Source organism: Etheostoma cragini, chromosome 17 (genome assembly GCF_013103735.1).
Source record: "Etheostoma cragini isolate CJK2018 chromosome 17, CSU_Ecrag_1.0, whole genome shotgun sequence".
Taxonomy (NCBI): domain Eukaryota; kingdom Metazoa; phylum Chordata; class Actinopteri; order Perciformes; family Percidae; genus Etheostoma; species Etheostoma cragini.
Window position 1 is genome coordinate 5,343,524 of NC_048423.1, and position 15,948 is coordinate 5,359,471.

Genomic DNA, 15,948 nt, shown 5'->3' on the forward strand with positions numbered 1-15,948 from the left:
CATGTGATTGGCTGCTTAGAAATTAAGTGTTAACGAGCAGTTGGATAGGTGTACCTAATAAAGTGGCCGGTGAGTGTACTTGCTGGAGACACCCATACATCAACAGTGCTTTGTGAGCCTCTTCAGGTCATACCACATCACTAATGCCTATTCCAGACTGCAAAGGTTCTGCCAGTTTTACCTGGCGAGGCTGCAAAACTGTGCACAAACGAAAATGAAATGTCAATCTTAAACTAAGCTCATCTTATTGTTTAACATTCCTTCAAACTACTCACCAATGACATTACGGAACAGAATCTGTTTTCTGACTTCTGACCTAGAGGTTGCTTTTCACCCACAGCAGTAGGCCACGTGGCATATTTGTTTTACCTTTTTTAGATAAAGTCACTAGCCAGGCTTCATTTTCCATTCTCAGCCTCATTCTGAGGACTGTATTCACTTCCTGCTTCATTTCTCTGCAGGCACTCAAGTGACAGCTTCGTTTCAGGGCTTTTTTACAGTTCAACTTTGGTGACACACGACATGCAGAAGTCACTGTGCATCATGATCATCAACCTGAAACACACACAAACCAAAACAAACACACACACGCACACTCACACACACACAGCTCACATGGTCCGGATGATGCCCTGTCCTACAACAACACACATCCTCTGTCTGTGGGCTGAAGTGAGTTATTTATGCAAAAAAGCAGAAAAAAGACTTTAAACTTTAAAGGATGAGCAGAAAAAAACAGAAGACTAGACACAGAAAAGAAGAGAGAAGCATGGCTGATGAGGAAAAGAAAGATATGGATCCACTCTGCTGTCAAGAAAACACTTTTAAAGGAAATTAAAAAAAAAATAAAGGTCTTGCCTTTCATGTACAATAACTTAATCAGATGTGGGGATAGTCTCGTATTTTATGGAAGGACTTCACTTTAAACACGTGTTTTTTACCACTCACACAAACACACACATCCACACACACCAAGGAAGCCGGCTCTAATGACTTTTACAATCAGCAGCCATCCTGATTGTGTTCCTGTACGGTTCAGCAGCCGATCAATACATCTGCAGATAAATGATCCTGAGTCTCTAACGGAGTAAAAGGCCATAGCACAAATTAATCAGCAGCTGCTTACCACAGTGACACCAGCCTCCCTGACGTTTTACAAAATAGTCCATTTGGTTCCATCATCATGACATTTTCTTACAGTTTAAGCGTACAGCTGCTGCTCTTCTCCACACGTCTGAGCTCTTCTTTAGACAACAGATTTGTGGTTTAAATTTGAACATTTGAAGTCATGTGGCATGCGTTGTTTTGAAAAAAGAGCACATTAGTGGATTTTTGCAGTTGAATGATGTTTGCGTGTTGAAAGAGTTTTTCCACATGAACACACACACACACACACACACGCATGCATCTCTGTAGTAATTCTGTGTCTTTTTCTAGTAATGTTGCATCGTTTGTGGTCATTTTGTGTATCTTTGTGGCCATTTAATGTCTCTTTGTAAGATTGTAACATTTTCTAAGTCAGAGCTCGTGACCCTTGGGCCCCTTGGCCTGTGCCCAGTGGGCCCATTCAGTAATAGCTCGACATTTTGGGAACTAGACTTACTTTCTTTATGGAGTCTTGTCATCACCGTGTGCTATCCAGAGAAGCAGCCTGCCGTTGTAATCAAAGCCAGTCACAAAATGTTTTCAGATTCAAAGTCACTCTTAAAGCACTATGTTTTTTGTTTACTTACATTTTCAGGGCCAGTAGTTTGATTGACACGATGGACACACTAATTGAAACTACCAAAAAGTGACAGAAGAGAAGGGTAAATATCACAGAGGCGCATACAAGGTCTTTCTGTTCTAAGGCTCTGAGAACAAGGAGGGTGTTTTACGTCACCGGACGTCCGGCTGAACAGAGATAATTTTCATGCAAGAGGGAACACATAAAGTTGACTGATGTTTATATGTGTCATCACATCAAAACAGACACACGCACAAACACACACACACACACACACACACAAACTTAGCAACAAGAGAAACAACTGGGTCATCCTGCAAATGTCAGAGGTAACTATCTAATGTCAGTGATGCTAAACTTCTAAAAAGTAATGACAAATACAAACTTCACTTTTAAGTAAAACTGTCTGAGGCTAATTTTATCTTGAGAGGAATTTTTCACAGGGTGATGAGTTTTACCTGGGTATTTTCCCAAACGCTCCAAGTCATGTAAAAGGTATTTTTCTAAAAATAAAAGCTAACCTATAATAAATGACCAATGTGCAGAGGTGCAATTTTATTAGCTTTGGTATGAAAAATCACATCATCAAGCTGGTTCTGCTCATAACAAGGCATAATAATTCCTCATGAAGCAGAAAAGCACACTGTGAGTGCATGCAAGCTAGTAGCCTATAATAAGAGAGCAATAAATCAAATATAATGTGAAAAACTTTTATCAGGGACCGATATCGTGCTGAATTTACTGTAATTTACAGACTTTTGTGCCATGGTTTACTGGAAGAAAAGTTGTTTTTTTTCAATGGTCTGCTTGTTAAACAGTGTTCCAGCTATTCAGTCTCTGTAAAGTTAAGGGGTTCACATGACAAAAAGAATGACAAAGATTGATGCTGCAGAGGTCAAGCAGGGTTTCTGCAAAGTTAATTTTTGGTGTCGTTTTAGGCTTTTATCTCTATAGGACGGCTAAAGATATGGAAGGCGGAGATCGGGCGGGGAACAACATGCAGCAAAGGGCAGCAGATTGGAGTTGAACCTGCAGCCACCACATCGAGGAATAAACCTCTATATATGGGCGCCTGCTCTACCAGATGAGACACCCAAGCGCCCCTGTGACACACACAGACACCACCTCACGAAACCTCCGATCCTCCATCTCCACCTACTGCCTGCACCAACCAAGGACTAAATTCTCCACTATGGGAGACATGGCCTTCTAGGCAGTCGCCCCACGGCTGTGGAATGCACCCCCAGAGACCCTAAGGGCCCCACAAACTGTAGAGATTTTTAAGAAGGGCCTAAGGACATTCCTATTTCAAAAGGCCTTTTAACAGTCATAGTCTTAATTTTACTCTTATGGTGTTTTATTGTTATTTGCTGATTTTGCTATATTCTGGGAACTGTTAACTCCTTGCTACTGTGGCACTTTGAGATTTCATTTGATTTGTAAAGGGCATTATAAATATAATGTACACATTATTATTTGTACTTACATTGTTTATATTCTAGTACTTGATTTATATTTAGAGAATGTATGACATGCACCTACAACACCAAAAACAATTCCTTGCATGTTTAAAAAAACATACTTGGCAATAAAGCTTTTTCTGATTCTGAAATGCATTTGTATGGAAGCAACATTTGAATCACTTAAATTGAATCTGTCAGTGCAACTAAGAACTAGAAAAGAAAGAAAAGAAAATGTCTCCTTGTTTAAAATAACTAAATCAAATTAATTATGTGATTTGTTAATTCATCTTTTTATTTGACTAAATGTTGAAAGCGAAATTGTTTCCATTGTGTCTATGGTCTGATCTCTTCAATGATATTAGTGGTTGCAGTCTGTCATATAAAATGATTGTTGTATTGTAATATACAGCAGTGAAAACCATACATTTAGCTCATTTATTGTATATAAAAAATGGTGGCGAGTCACAGTACAGGTTAATCAAGAGATGAGGAGGAAACTGCTGCCCTCTGCTAAAGAAAATCAAGACATGGCCTTATCTTACGGTTTTCCTTTCTTCGTTTTAGAAACAAACCTTGTCTTAACAGTTGGAAATACGGGTAACACAATCACTCTTCACACAATAATGTAAATCCCAGACTTGTATCTCAAAAGAAAATTCTGTCACAGATAACCCCTCATCCAAGACAGTAAAACAGGGATTTAAAGCATTCGTTTAAACCTGCACTGCAGTCTGATGGACCCTCCCGCTGTCCAATATGTTGGACAATTCTTGTTCACATACACAATGACATCCCAGCTGTTGAAATACTCCCTTTGACTAATCCACAGTTTGGCCCTTGACAAGTGACTTCATACTGATTAGAGAAAAGATACATTTTACCTCTGCATATTCTCACACACTAGAAAAACATTTTTCCTCCATTACTCTTATCTGAAAACTAACTTGAAGTGTCTGCACTGTGTTAAGTGTTTTGCAAAACACATTATATAGTGTGAAAAAAAAGAAATCAAAGTATTCAAACAATTGGCAGAAGTGCATCCAGTCAGCAAAAAGTTGCAAATGCAGACAGATGGTTAAAGGGGAAATTAACTTTGTTTTCCTTTAAGTTTAAAGATTCATTAGGATCTACACCATAAAATATGCAAAAGAATAAATCACTTCATTAAAGGATGAATAAGTGACTACTTTGTCAGAGTGCTTTAGGCTACAAAATCTATCATGTCATATTAACGTTAAAATGTGATTTCAGATAATCCTAACAGTACACACTTTAACCTGCATGTTAGAATTCTTAAGCTGCAGACAATATACTTATAAGAGGAGAATATATATATATATATCTTACAAAAGGTCACACATTGTTAATTTCTCTAGGTTTTGAAAATAACATAACAGGAGGTATCCAGCTGTTGTTTTTCCTCAGAAATATGAAATTGGCATAGCATCTTAGGTATAATTTCTAAACTGCAGTCGCAAATATATTATCATCACTTGTTACGGTAAAAAAATTATATCGTAATGTACTAACTAAAGTGACTGATTTGTTCTTTCTCATTTTACTGGTGAAAGTAAAATTGAACCTGCAGTCAGCTCTGGCATAAATGTCACGTCAAAGAATCACAAAAACACAAGAGAAGTTTTATGAAACGTCTATTTTTCAGAAAATACGGTAAATATGAACATAAGGACCAACATTTATTTAAAAACATCCACACTATTTAAAAAGTGACAATACAATATATTTACATCCATTTCATTTTAAAACATAATAAAATTGTACAACTTACAGCATAGTCTGCATTTCTTTTCTTTTTTTGGCATCAGATGTGTTGGTCGCTTACAGACGACAACAGTTTTAGCAAGATGACACTTTCTGGTTGATTGTCCCAGCAGTGTTACCACAAGTGCTTCAGTAAATTGGAGCGCCAGAGTGCACATACAGAAGCCATTCCAGGCTGAGCTCGTGTTAAAACGTTCCTCGCTGTCCGAGCTAGCAGCCATCAGCCAAGAGAAACATGACCCACCCAGTTAAAACATATCGTGAATAAAAACTCAGTAAAGCTTCATCACAGGCGCCTCACGTTCCTCTTGCTGCGAGCGCTGCCTGGTAGGATTGGGGTGGTTTTAGGGGTGGTGAAGTAGGGTCGGGGCTGCACCACTCTGCAGGGGGTGGAGTTGTGGAAGGCCTCCTGGCAGTGGGTGCAGAAGTCAAAGCGACAGCTGGGACGTGTGCATGTGGCTCTCTGAACCTCTGGCGAATGTGTTGCTGGTGAGCCGCAGCGCTTACAGGGACGCAGAGACTCGTGCTGCTTCAGCCTGCTGGCGGCCTGGACAGAAGAGCAAAACGTGCAGGTTTGTTAAAACTGGGGTCCAAAATTTGCAGCGTTTATGGTAGACCTATATAATATATATATATATATATATATATATATATATATATATATTGGAGCAGCAAGCAACTATCATTTACTTGTTCGTCATTGTTCAACTGGAATTTGTAGCTTTTCCTGAATTGAATATCCTTGAGTTTGTGGGTGAATAAACATCCTCTTGGGTTTTAGGGATTTTGATGGGCAGTCAGTGTTTTCTGATGCATTAAAGACTAATGGGTTCATTAGGGAAATAATCAATAATGAAAATAATAATGTATATACAAATGCTCACCTGCATGTATTCATTGAATCGTGTACATTGGTTGTTGGCATTTTGGTGCTTCTGAGAGTGGGTATTCGGTCTGTTAACCCTGCAGCTCGGGGTGGATGAGGATGAAGAAGATGGAGTACCTGAGGAGGCCAGGGTCTGCATGCAGGACAGCACCACCCTGGACACGGCTACATCCCTTGTCAGACTACAACTCCTTTGTCTCAAAGAGCTCTTTGAGTCCTTGAAAATTAATAGAAAATAGGTTACATATTAAAACATGAAAGGACACATGGAGTACGTTTCAGACACATTTAGTACTTTAAAGCTTTTTAACCAAATATACCTGCAAATCTTGTACATAATATGCTGTGACTTGTACAACTAACTCATCTTATGTCTCTTTAGTGAGTGCACTGTGTGGATTTGTGTGAGTTTCCTCACCCTGAGTGCCCGCTCGGCTCTTTGACACCTGCTCAGAGCTGGTGTATCCTCGCAGATGATCTTCCTCCATGTCTTACTCACTTTCCTACAGCTGTGAGGCAAGCAAACATGAACTTGTGATTATTATACAAAAAAAGGGGTGTCTATTAAGAGAAAGTAGAATTCCTGACAAGTATCATTACATTTCTCTAACTTGTCTAACTAGCACAAACATTTAATCAACAAGATGACAACAACTGGTTTATTTGTTTACAGCAATTGCTAATTGTGTTTTAAGCAGACTATAACAACTCGCCACCTTACACACCCTTAAAATGGAATTAAAATTGCACATTGGTCATTACTTGTGAGTGAAAACCCTCTCCACATAGTGAAGCATTTGTAAATTTACCTAATGAGGTCCATGTCTCCCAACAGAGCCAGGATGTTGGTCAGGATGCTTCTCATGTTTCTGGACAAAAGACATGAAAATATGTCAACGTACTCCCGGCCCATCTGGCCTCCGATCACCCGGTCCAATAGATGATCCTCTGCTACCTTTGAGACAATGCTCCAGTCATACCTGAGAACACAGAAACGCAATTATCATTCACTTATTTAATGGGCTGGGCTACATTGCCCTAAGAGTTACCCAGCAAAATGAGAGCCTAACATTTCTCTTAAGCATGTGTTCTAGTGTTAAGTCTGTCTAATGTTAACAAATCCTACCAAAAGGAACAGTGGATGTTTATGATTATGTTTACAGAACTAACTCTTGATGTGGTTTCAATGAATATAGAACAATGATAGAAAAACAATTCTTTTAAAATTATGAATTGTAAGATATCCTGATTGTATCCTCACCTCTAAATACCTGTGTGTGATCAAGCATTGAGTAAAGAATTTCTTGAGAATATAATCCTACCTTTTATTCTTCTTATAGCTCTTGGCAAGCTCTTCACACACGGCCCGCTGGAAGTTCAGTATAGGCAGGTTGGGGTCGTTGTGATGGTCTGACGGGGTGGATGACAGGGAGTGTGCTGCTGTCCTCTTTTGACAATCCACAGGAGTGGAAGCTGTCACCAGAGACGCTAGAGGGTTAGAGTCTGTCCTCCCTTTATATTTGGAGGGAGAATTATTTGGTGATATTGTCTTTTCTTGGTGTGTTGCAGTAGCATAAGGCTGGGTTACTGTAGGTTTTCCCTGGCTGTGTTCATCCTCTGTATCCCCATGATGATCATCAATGTGACTGTTGTGCAGAGACAGATAGCCGCTGTCCTCAAACCCTTCATCCAGATTCCGGTCTTGCTCCCTGCTGGTGCTGTTTTCCTTGTTGTGGACTGCTCTAGTGGTGTTGTTGAGCGATAACACTGTCGTCACTCCTGCAGGTGGACACTGAGGTTTGATGGGGATGGGCTCTTTTACTGGGGAAGCTTTGAGGTTAAGCACCTTGGATTCTACGGCAGCAGAGCTTTTCTCCATTTTGTTGACCATGGTAGCCTCGTATCGAGGGCATTTCATGATGGCTTTCTTACAGTGGAACATATACACTGTGCAGTATGTATATTTCTGGATGAAAGAGACAATTAAGTAGATTATGTTAGATAAATACTGAATGACTGTCAAGCAACATGGCTTCTCTCATGCAAGCCATCTTAGCTAACTACCGCTAATCGTAGTAAACTAGCTAGTATGTTTTCTTGACATGAAGAGAAAATGACATACAACAATAATGCTATTCTGTTGACAAAGAAACTTTGAATGTAGTTGGAACCTATTCTGCCAACTATTTTCTCAAATAATTGATTTTGGCGCGATGTAGCTAGCTAGCTAGATTTGGCGGAAACGTAATGCTAGCAGTGACGTGAAAGTACTCAGCCTTCGGTTTGCAGTATTGAAATGCATAATAAGTGGGTTCTTCCACTAAATCCCTCAGTCGTTATGATCTGTTACACATTAACAGATGATGTTTCATTGTTAAAAAGACCAAATTTAACGTTACTGAACTGCATTTACGCGCGCACTGTGGGGTGTATGGGAAGTAACGGTAGCTTGTAAATAAGAAGCACACTAACATTAGAACATTGTAAAACTTGTATATATTAATATTAGCAGTTCAAAGGATGGAAGATATTAGGTTAAGCCTCTTACCTGGCGTTTGGTAATATCGTTATCCAAAACAGACTGTTGCTTCCCTCCTTTTAGCCGCTGAGCTAACTTTCGAGTGACACCCGCTGTACCCAAGTTAAACAGTCCACAACTGAGAATCCGCCAGTTGCTGCATCTATTTGAAATCCGTGCGCAAAAGGTGCAAACCAATCACAACGAAGTGGGCTTCTGCCCTTTTAAACCATCAACCAATGGGCGCTGAGATTTCGACAAGTTTGTGATGTCAGCGCGCAGTCAACGTGGTCCCACTGGTATTTCCCACCCGACGTGAAACACGAATGATAAGGATAAATAGACTGTATGTCTATGGATAAAACCGATAAAACCTACATGAACTGTGTCATATCTACATTACTGATGTTTCTGAAACTAGTAAACCTCACACGAAGTAAATGTTTTTATTAAATGGCTCTCAACAATACAAGCAGGTCTATTGAATAGATAGTGAACGGTGGACATCAAGATCATATTTCTATAGCTTAATGTTGCTATAGGAGTTCAGGGTTCACATGTTAAATACACAGCAACATTTAGATAGTCCTAGTCTAGGTGTATATTTCTGATCCAGTTTTAGTTTTAAATAGTGCACATCCACTATTCTTTTTCTTTTGGCTAAACATTATCAACAATTATCAATAACAATATTTGAATCCGCGCAGCTCGCCTCGGCTTTATAGATAACGAGTTTTCATAAGGTCTTTAGCTGTCCACTTCAAACTTCTGTCACGAATCCCACTGTTTGAGAAAAAAATTTCCTAAAAGACTGGTCTTCACAGGACAGTTCAGTTCCCACCCCCTCCTGGAATGTGTGAAGTGGCTCTTTCACTGAAACCAGACAGGGGGGAAGTTGCAGTAGCCTATGTGCTAGTTTGGATACATTTTTTTTTCTTCACTTTCAACATTTCATTTCATGGTATATATTGTGCATGACAGGGAAAGACAACATACACAATGGCAGAATTCTCACCCAAAACATAACCAAACTTTATTAGGTCTTTTTTTCTTTTTCTTTTTGCAAAAAAGTTAAATAAGGAAATAGGAAAACTATTTGAAGCCAATGAGACAGGCAGAGACAGAGAAAGTGTGAGGTTGTTTATGTAGATGTGGGGAGGGAGCACCTTCTGAGCACCGACATTTAACATATTTGCATACCAATATATTGTTCATGCATGACACAGGACTGTAAGAATGTAGTTCAAACCTTAACCTTTGGAGGGCAGTTATACGCTTATGTTCAGACTGTTCATATTCTAATATAATAACTTAATATTATTTATCCCAGTACCCTTTGCACTATGTTCCACATTTAAATAATTTTTATTGGACTCTTCATTGCACTCATCTATCTACACTGTTTCTGTTTAGAGTGTGTATATATTAGTGTGTATATATTGTTGGTTTGTTGGTTTGTTTTGAATGTGTAAGCACATTGTCAGCAACTATACTCCAAAGGAAAAGTCCTCGTATGTGTCTTCATACCTGGTCAATAAAGCTGATTCTGATTCTGATGTTTAGCGGCGTCTAGGCTACCGGAATCAGATCAGATCAGTGAGTAAACAGATACATGACTTGAATACCACAAAGATAAGATTTCTTTATACTGCGCATGCGTGTCACATTCAAAATGTCTGCGCCCTTCAACAAGGTGGTAAAGGAACAACATTTGTATTACAAGCATTAATAATTGGTTGCTAGAGAATCTTTAGACAATGTATGACTGGGACAGGTTTAGTTATTGTTACAGCGATATAGATTTTTTTTAGATAACAAGACATAGCTAACGGAGGCATTTGGCGGTTAGTTTTTTGATTTCAAGATTACATAGTCATGTCTAGCTAGCTAGAAACACTCAGTGAGTTGTTTATTTTCTCAAATGCTCTCAAATGCTTTTGAATTATTGGGCTGAAATGCAGCCCAAATATATATTAGGATTTTGTGATTCCACATTTTAAAAAATCCGGTTAGGTTATGTTAGTCGTCTTCAACAGAAATACCGCACAAACTGATTGTGCTTGGTGATGTAGCTAGCTAAGCCCGCAAAACATTTTTTAAAACTTAATCAAAATAAAGCGCTACTTGTCGTAATACATATATGCCGGATTGCCGAATTAAAGAATGCGTTTGTCAGATACATAATATATCTTAATATAGCAATTACAGTGGCAAACATTTTGTTAAACAATTAAAAATATATAAAATCATAAAAAATTGTAACGGATTTTGGCCGACTGTTTATTCCGAATTTAAGGAACACGTGCCAAAGCCAATTCATATCGGGATATGTTTATTCTGCCACACAGTAAACTTTCCAAACAAATTTGCTTACACAATGGCTTACAGAAGACTCAAAAACCTCATTTCGAAAGGAAATGAGTGCGTCTTTAGTCTGTGGATGCCTTGTTTGCAAAAATCACCAAATGTCATCAGGCAAACTGTCAGCTCGCATGAACACGCCAATAACGACTGTGGAAGAACTACAAGAAGTCTTCACACTGGTACACCTTTGATGGTGGCCAAGTTACTCTCTGTGGATGAGCTTTTTGCCAAGAGGTCTCTGCAGGAATACCTCAAGAAGATGGAGACAGAGTACAGTGATTGTTTGAGAGCAGTCAACAGCAATGTGACAGAGGAGCAGTTCGGTGAGGACGATCTGAGGGTCAAGAGGACCAAAGTGTCCCTGCTGGCTCCTCTTATCCAATGCATCAGAGAGCTGGACACCAAACAAAAAGAGATGGCTGAGACCGAGACACTCCTGAAAGGTGAGACTGCTCTGCTTTTGCCACACAAAGACAATACATTTTTTTAATAAAAGTAGACAGGATTCAAACACGGATGTTACTCACTCTATATTGATACATAGTGATATATACAGTAGTGGCACAGTCAGTTTTTCAGGAAAATGTATTGCAAATTGATATTGTCTGTGTATTATTGTCATATCATACAACCCTAGATCACTGTATGTTTTGTGATTTCCCTCAAAGATGAAGACCCAGCCCTGCGAGAACTGGCTGAGCTGGAAAGTGAAGGATGTTTGCAAGATATTCAACATCTTAGACAAAAGGTAGAATTGTGACATTAAATCTTTTTCCACAAGCTGTAGAAGCATAAAGTAGCAAAATGCATAAAAAAGAATTAGTAGGGTGATAGGGAATTTACCAGAGCTAATGTTAAACCAATGAGCAAACTCCAGGTCATTCCATTTGCTCTTTTTTGTCCCTGTACTGGCTGCACTTCAGACATGCAGGTATTGACATATTGTATTTTTTTGTTTTTTGTTTTTGTTAAATCAACCTACTTCAACTATCAGATCCTGGATCTGTTGATTCCTGAAGAAGAGGCGGATCTGAGTGACCTTGTCCTGGAAGTTACAGCAGGTGTTGGGGGTCAGGAAGCCATGCTGTTTACTGATGAGGTCCGTGAGTACTTCCTTATAGTGTTTGTCATGTTAAACAGTTCTTGTTAAGATTATGGACTTTTTTTAAATAATACCTGAAAAAGAAAGTTAATGCATATGTATTCAGAGAGAGAACAATAAATAAATCAATACATTACAAAATAAGTTAGACACATTGGTACCCATGTAAATTGGTAATTGCAACCCACAGAAAGGAATGTTTTCTTGGGAATGCCTCTGCTTCAGAACACCATATGATTTTACATCAGGACAACACAAGAGGGATTCAAGATGTGAAGAAGAGAGTGCTCATAATGAAGCAACACAAAAAAAACTAAATTTTCTGTGTGTTTAAATGCTGATTTGTCTCCTCTGAAGGTGTTTGACATGTACCAGGGCTACGCTCAGCACCACGGCTGGTCCTTCGACATCCTGGAGCACATGACCAGCGAAATAGGTCAGCGGACACAGACACTTGTAATTATAACCACATTAAGGTCTCAGGTTACCCAGATCATACCAAACAGTTTTCCAACACATTTCCGTTGTCCCCTCAGTTGTATCGAGGTGGCGACATCATATTGGTTGCTATCTTAAAGCCTTAGTCAATAAAACAGAAACTTATTTATGTATGTTAACACCTTAACTGGACTGGAGTGTGATTAAGACAGATGGTGAATCAGAGTGGACAAACACACATTTTAGTGTCTTATCTAGTGACTGAAAATAATAAGTAAGTAATCCTGTGCCACAGACTTGGATTGGCCATCAAGGTATACCCTGTGTGAAAAAGAGACAGCAGTAGAAGCGTCACATGTATTTTTTTAAGGGGGCTGGTAATGCATACACTTAAATAAACATTTGAAATAACTACATGTAATTGCTACCAGTCACCAGTAACATTTTAGTAGGTACTGATTGCCAACCTATGACCAGGTGGACTACGTCACGCCTCGGCCAGCATCAGCGGCCCTCAGAGCTACAAGAGGATGAAGTTTGAGTCTGGAGTCCATCGAGTTCAGCGGGTTCCCAAGACTGAAAAACAGAGCAGAATGCACACCAGCACCATGACTGTGGCTGTACTGCCCCAACCCACGGAGGTACAGCTTTACATGATGGATGGATGGCAACCCAGTTTTAAAAAAACAGCTTTCCTACAGGAATCATTACAGATTAAGTAAAAAAACAAACAAACAAAAAAAACATTTGGAGAGTATCTCGTTTCCTTAATTTGAGACATATATGAATATTTCCTGTTGAAATGAGATGTTGGATGGAATTCTATCTGAATTTCGCACTAATGGAATATACATATCACATATCCCACAGTGAGTATAACTTTGTGTGAAAGCACTCTACTCTGAGGTTTTATTAGTTGTTGTTGTTGTATATTTGACATTTATTGTTAAATCTGTTATTGGGAGCATTACGAAATCCAACTGCAAAAAAAATTATTTTGTACAGTGATGATGCATGCTTTGGCCTCCTTTCTTTATTTTAACACTGATTTATCATGCGGGTAGGATGTATAGGAGTAGGTTTGTTCTTCTGCACATATACTGTTAATTTAGATGTCCTGTAAATAAACTATGAATGTTTGTGTTTTCTTGTCAGATCTCTTTCACTATTAACCCAAAGGACCTGAGGATAGAAACGAAGAGAGCGAGTGGAGCTGGAGGTCAACATGTCAACACCACAGACAGTGCAGTCAGAATAGTCCATCTGCCTACAGGTAAATAACACCTTGCGTTGTAATAGATAAAACATACATTTCAGTTTGGCTTATTACACAGTGGGACAAGAACAGATCTTTAGCCCATTCCCAAGTGGAAAAACATGTTTAGCCTTTGTTGGCTTCATTCCTACTTAACGTTAAGCTTATAAAGCTTGACAGATTGTATTTATGATCGTTAAGTTATATATTGACTCTGTGCACCCCAGTACTGTTAATAAAAAAACTTGATATTGTGTGGAAAGGTGCAATTTAACACAACAAAGAGCCAAGGCCAAGCCATTTGTAATTGAGATTTGTTTTAAATTTCTCCATAAATGAAAAGGCTACTTCCTTCTCTTCCCATGTCATTTCCCTGAATGTTAAGTTTTTAAACAATAATTTTGTTTTTATAAATGTAGGAAATAGATACAGACCAAAGCCATGTCTGAGTTGCTTGATGTGGCTTGCATTTGTTTTTTTAAACAAATACCTTAATATTAATAATGCGGTGACATTGTAGGGTTGACTATTGGTGCTTTCATAAAATACACATTGAGATTTTTGAAAATGTGGATATAATGATTAGGTGGGTAATGGCAAATGATACAACATGTAGAACACTCTGATATTCAAAATTTAAGTCAATATCTAACCTCATATATCAATATCAATATATGTCCCAGCCCTAGCCTGAAGCATGGTCAGTTCACTTTCAGCTAAACAAATTTGTTGGAGGTTTTATAAAGCGTTATAATATTGTTGTTTCTTCACATGAGGTTCTATGTCATATATTTAACAATCAAAGTTAGTTTAAATGCGGTCTGTCTGCATAGGTCTGTCTTTCTCTGAAGAGTGGGTATGAAATGAGTAAAACTTACCCACATAAGAATAGTACTTTAATACTTGTGTGTGTTCGTTAGGCGTGGTTGCAGAGTGCCAGCAGGAACGGTCACAGATAAAGAATAAGGAGAAAGCCATGAAGGCTCTGAGAGCAAAACTGTACAGCATGAAGCTAGAGGAGGAGACTAGCAAACGCTACAACCAGCGTAAAATACAGGTAAGACACAGTAAGATATATACAGTATAATGTGACCCACAGGTGGAGACATTAAAGTACAATATAAAATGCATTTGAGGGAAGTGATGGTTTCTCTTCAAATTATGAATAACGTTTATTTGTGAAACATCTAGGACATTGAAGTTTTAATTTTAATTAACCCCTGGCCCCCTGGACACTTTAGCCATTTTCTTCTTCACCCTCATCTTTCACCTCCAGATTGGCACCAAAGGCAGATCAGAGAAGATTCGAACCTACAACTTTGCCCAGGACCGTATAACAGACCACCGAATCGGCATGACAGTGCACGACATTAAGAGCTTCCTGTTGGGAGAGGATCTACTGGACGAGATGAACTCCGCGCTACAGGAATTCTCCAACCAGGAGATGCTCGCAGAACTGCTCGGAGAAAACAACCAGGACAGCTGATGAATTTGGATCTGACAAATATGGATTGTGATAGAATGGAAACTTCTTGCTACATGTTTTAGCAAAGCATGCTAAACACTGTAGCATTGGTAATTCCTATGCCGCTTCAAATCCTGCAAGAAAAACTGAGATAAAGGACCATGATGGATTAAAAGGGTGACCAAATCTTAATGCTTCCGCCAAACAAAACAAGTATAGCCACTTTAATGTCTGTACGCATGTCCAGGGTGTGACAGTGACAGCAATGTCAGCACAAACACAAAAGTGGTTAATAAAATGACCCAACTATGGAGTGATCCGAACACATGATCTGTAATAATGTCTCATTAGTTGATAATTCCTACCAACACCTGATTATCTGTTTCTGTTTACAATTATTCAGCAGCATGTGATGCAGACAAATTTTATGCTATTGAGCCTTTATTAAATATCGTCAGATATTGCAAATGTTGCACATGGACACTCAAACTGAGGTCGGACACTGATGTTGAGTAATAAGGACTGATTCGTAGTCAGCATTCCAGTTCATCCCAAAGGTGTCGGATGGGGTTGACTTCAGGGCTCTGTGCAAGACAGTTAAGTTCTTTCAAACTAAACTGAAAAACCATATCTTTATAATGCCAGTATTGTGCTTCTGATTCTGTCATGTTAAACTAAGAAAAGGGGATAGTTGAAACCATGCTTATGTCCAAGCTGTCATGTATGGCTGAAACTGTTGATGTTTTTGTGATAGAGTAATCTGTAGATTATTTTCGGGAATAATAGATTAATTTGTGTGTCTTTAAAATATCAGGAAACCTAAGAAGAAGAAAAAAGTTGCCCAAAGTGACTTATTCAAATTGGTTGTTTCCCCAGCAGCAGCCCACAAGTTAACTGTTAAACTAATAAAACCAGCAAGTATTCTCATGTGAATACGTTGGAACCACAG

The 15,948-nt window shown here is 38.8% G+C and overlaps 2 protein-coding genes and 1 long non-coding RNA gene across 3 annotated transcripts in view; 2 read left to right on the forward strand and 1 right to left on the reverse strand.

The window, feature by feature from the left end:
* Positions 1-4,308, forward strand: part of LOC117960694 — an 18,250-nt gene extending 13,942 nt beyond the window's left edge. The window contains exon 3 of the long non-coding RNA XR_004660205.1: positions 4,298-4,308. This is a non-coding gene — a long non-coding RNA (uncharacterized LOC117960694). The remainder of the gene's footprint in view (positions 1-4,297) is intronic.
* A 699-nt stretch (positions 4,309-5,007) lies between these two features.
* On the reverse strand, positions 5,008-8,566 carry fbxo5 (F-box protein 5). Its single transcript, XM_034898801.1, has 6 exons — positions 8,406-8,566; positions 7,180-7,823; positions 6,667-6,837; positions 6,276-6,366; positions 5,856-6,074; positions 5,008-5,518 (listed from the first exon to the last, which is right to left on the reverse strand). Exons 2-6 carry the CDS (start codon positions 7,797-7,799, stop codon positions 5,258-5,260), a joined length of 1,362 nt encoding a protein of 453 aa, XP_034754692.1. The 5' UTR covers positions 7,800-7,823; positions 8,406-8,566; the 3' UTR covers positions 5,008-5,257.
* Positions 8,567-10,006: 1,440 nt separating this feature from the next.
* On the forward strand, positions 10,007-15,336 carry mtrf1l (mitochondrial translational release factor 1-like). The gene is made up of 8 exons (XM_034897580.1): positions 10,007-11,182; positions 11,408-11,487; positions 11,734-11,838; positions 12,199-12,277; positions 12,757-12,920; positions 13,435-13,552; positions 14,455-14,591; positions 14,811-15,336. Exons 1-8 carry the CDS (start codon positions 10,753-10,755, stop codon positions 15,018-15,020), a joined length of 1,323 nt encoding a protein of 440 aa, XP_034753471.1. The 5' UTR covers positions 10,007-10,752; the 3' UTR covers positions 15,021-15,336.
* The last annotated feature ends 612 nt before the right edge of the window (positions 15,337-15,948 follow it).

Bases quoted from the DNA above. Each gene is read 5' to 3' on its own strand.
- fbxo5 (XM_034898801.1), bottom strand. From the start codon at position 7,799: ATGTTCCACTGTAAGAAAGCCATCATGAAATGCCCTCGATACGAGGCT. The intron at 6,367-6,666 runs GTAAATTTACAA...CTTGCCTCACAG, and splicing joins GGAGACATGGACCTCATTAG to CTGTAGGAAAGTGAGTAAGA. The intron at 5,519-5,855 runs GTGAGCATTTGT...TCTTCTGTCCAG, and splicing joins GATTCAATGAATACATGCAG to GCCGCCAGCAGGCTGAAGCA.
- mtrf1l (XM_034897580.1), top strand. From the start codon at position 10,753: ATGGCTTACAGAAGACTCAAAAACCTCATTTCGAAAGGAAATGAGTGC. The intron at 11,183-11,407 runs GTGAGACTGCTC...TTTCCCTCAAAG, and splicing joins GACCGAGACACTCCTGAAAG to ATGAAGACCCAGCCCTGCGA. The intron at 14,592-14,810 runs GTAAGACACAGT...TTTCACCTCCAG, and splicing joins ACAACCAGCGTAAAATACAG to ATTGGCACCAAAGGCAGATC.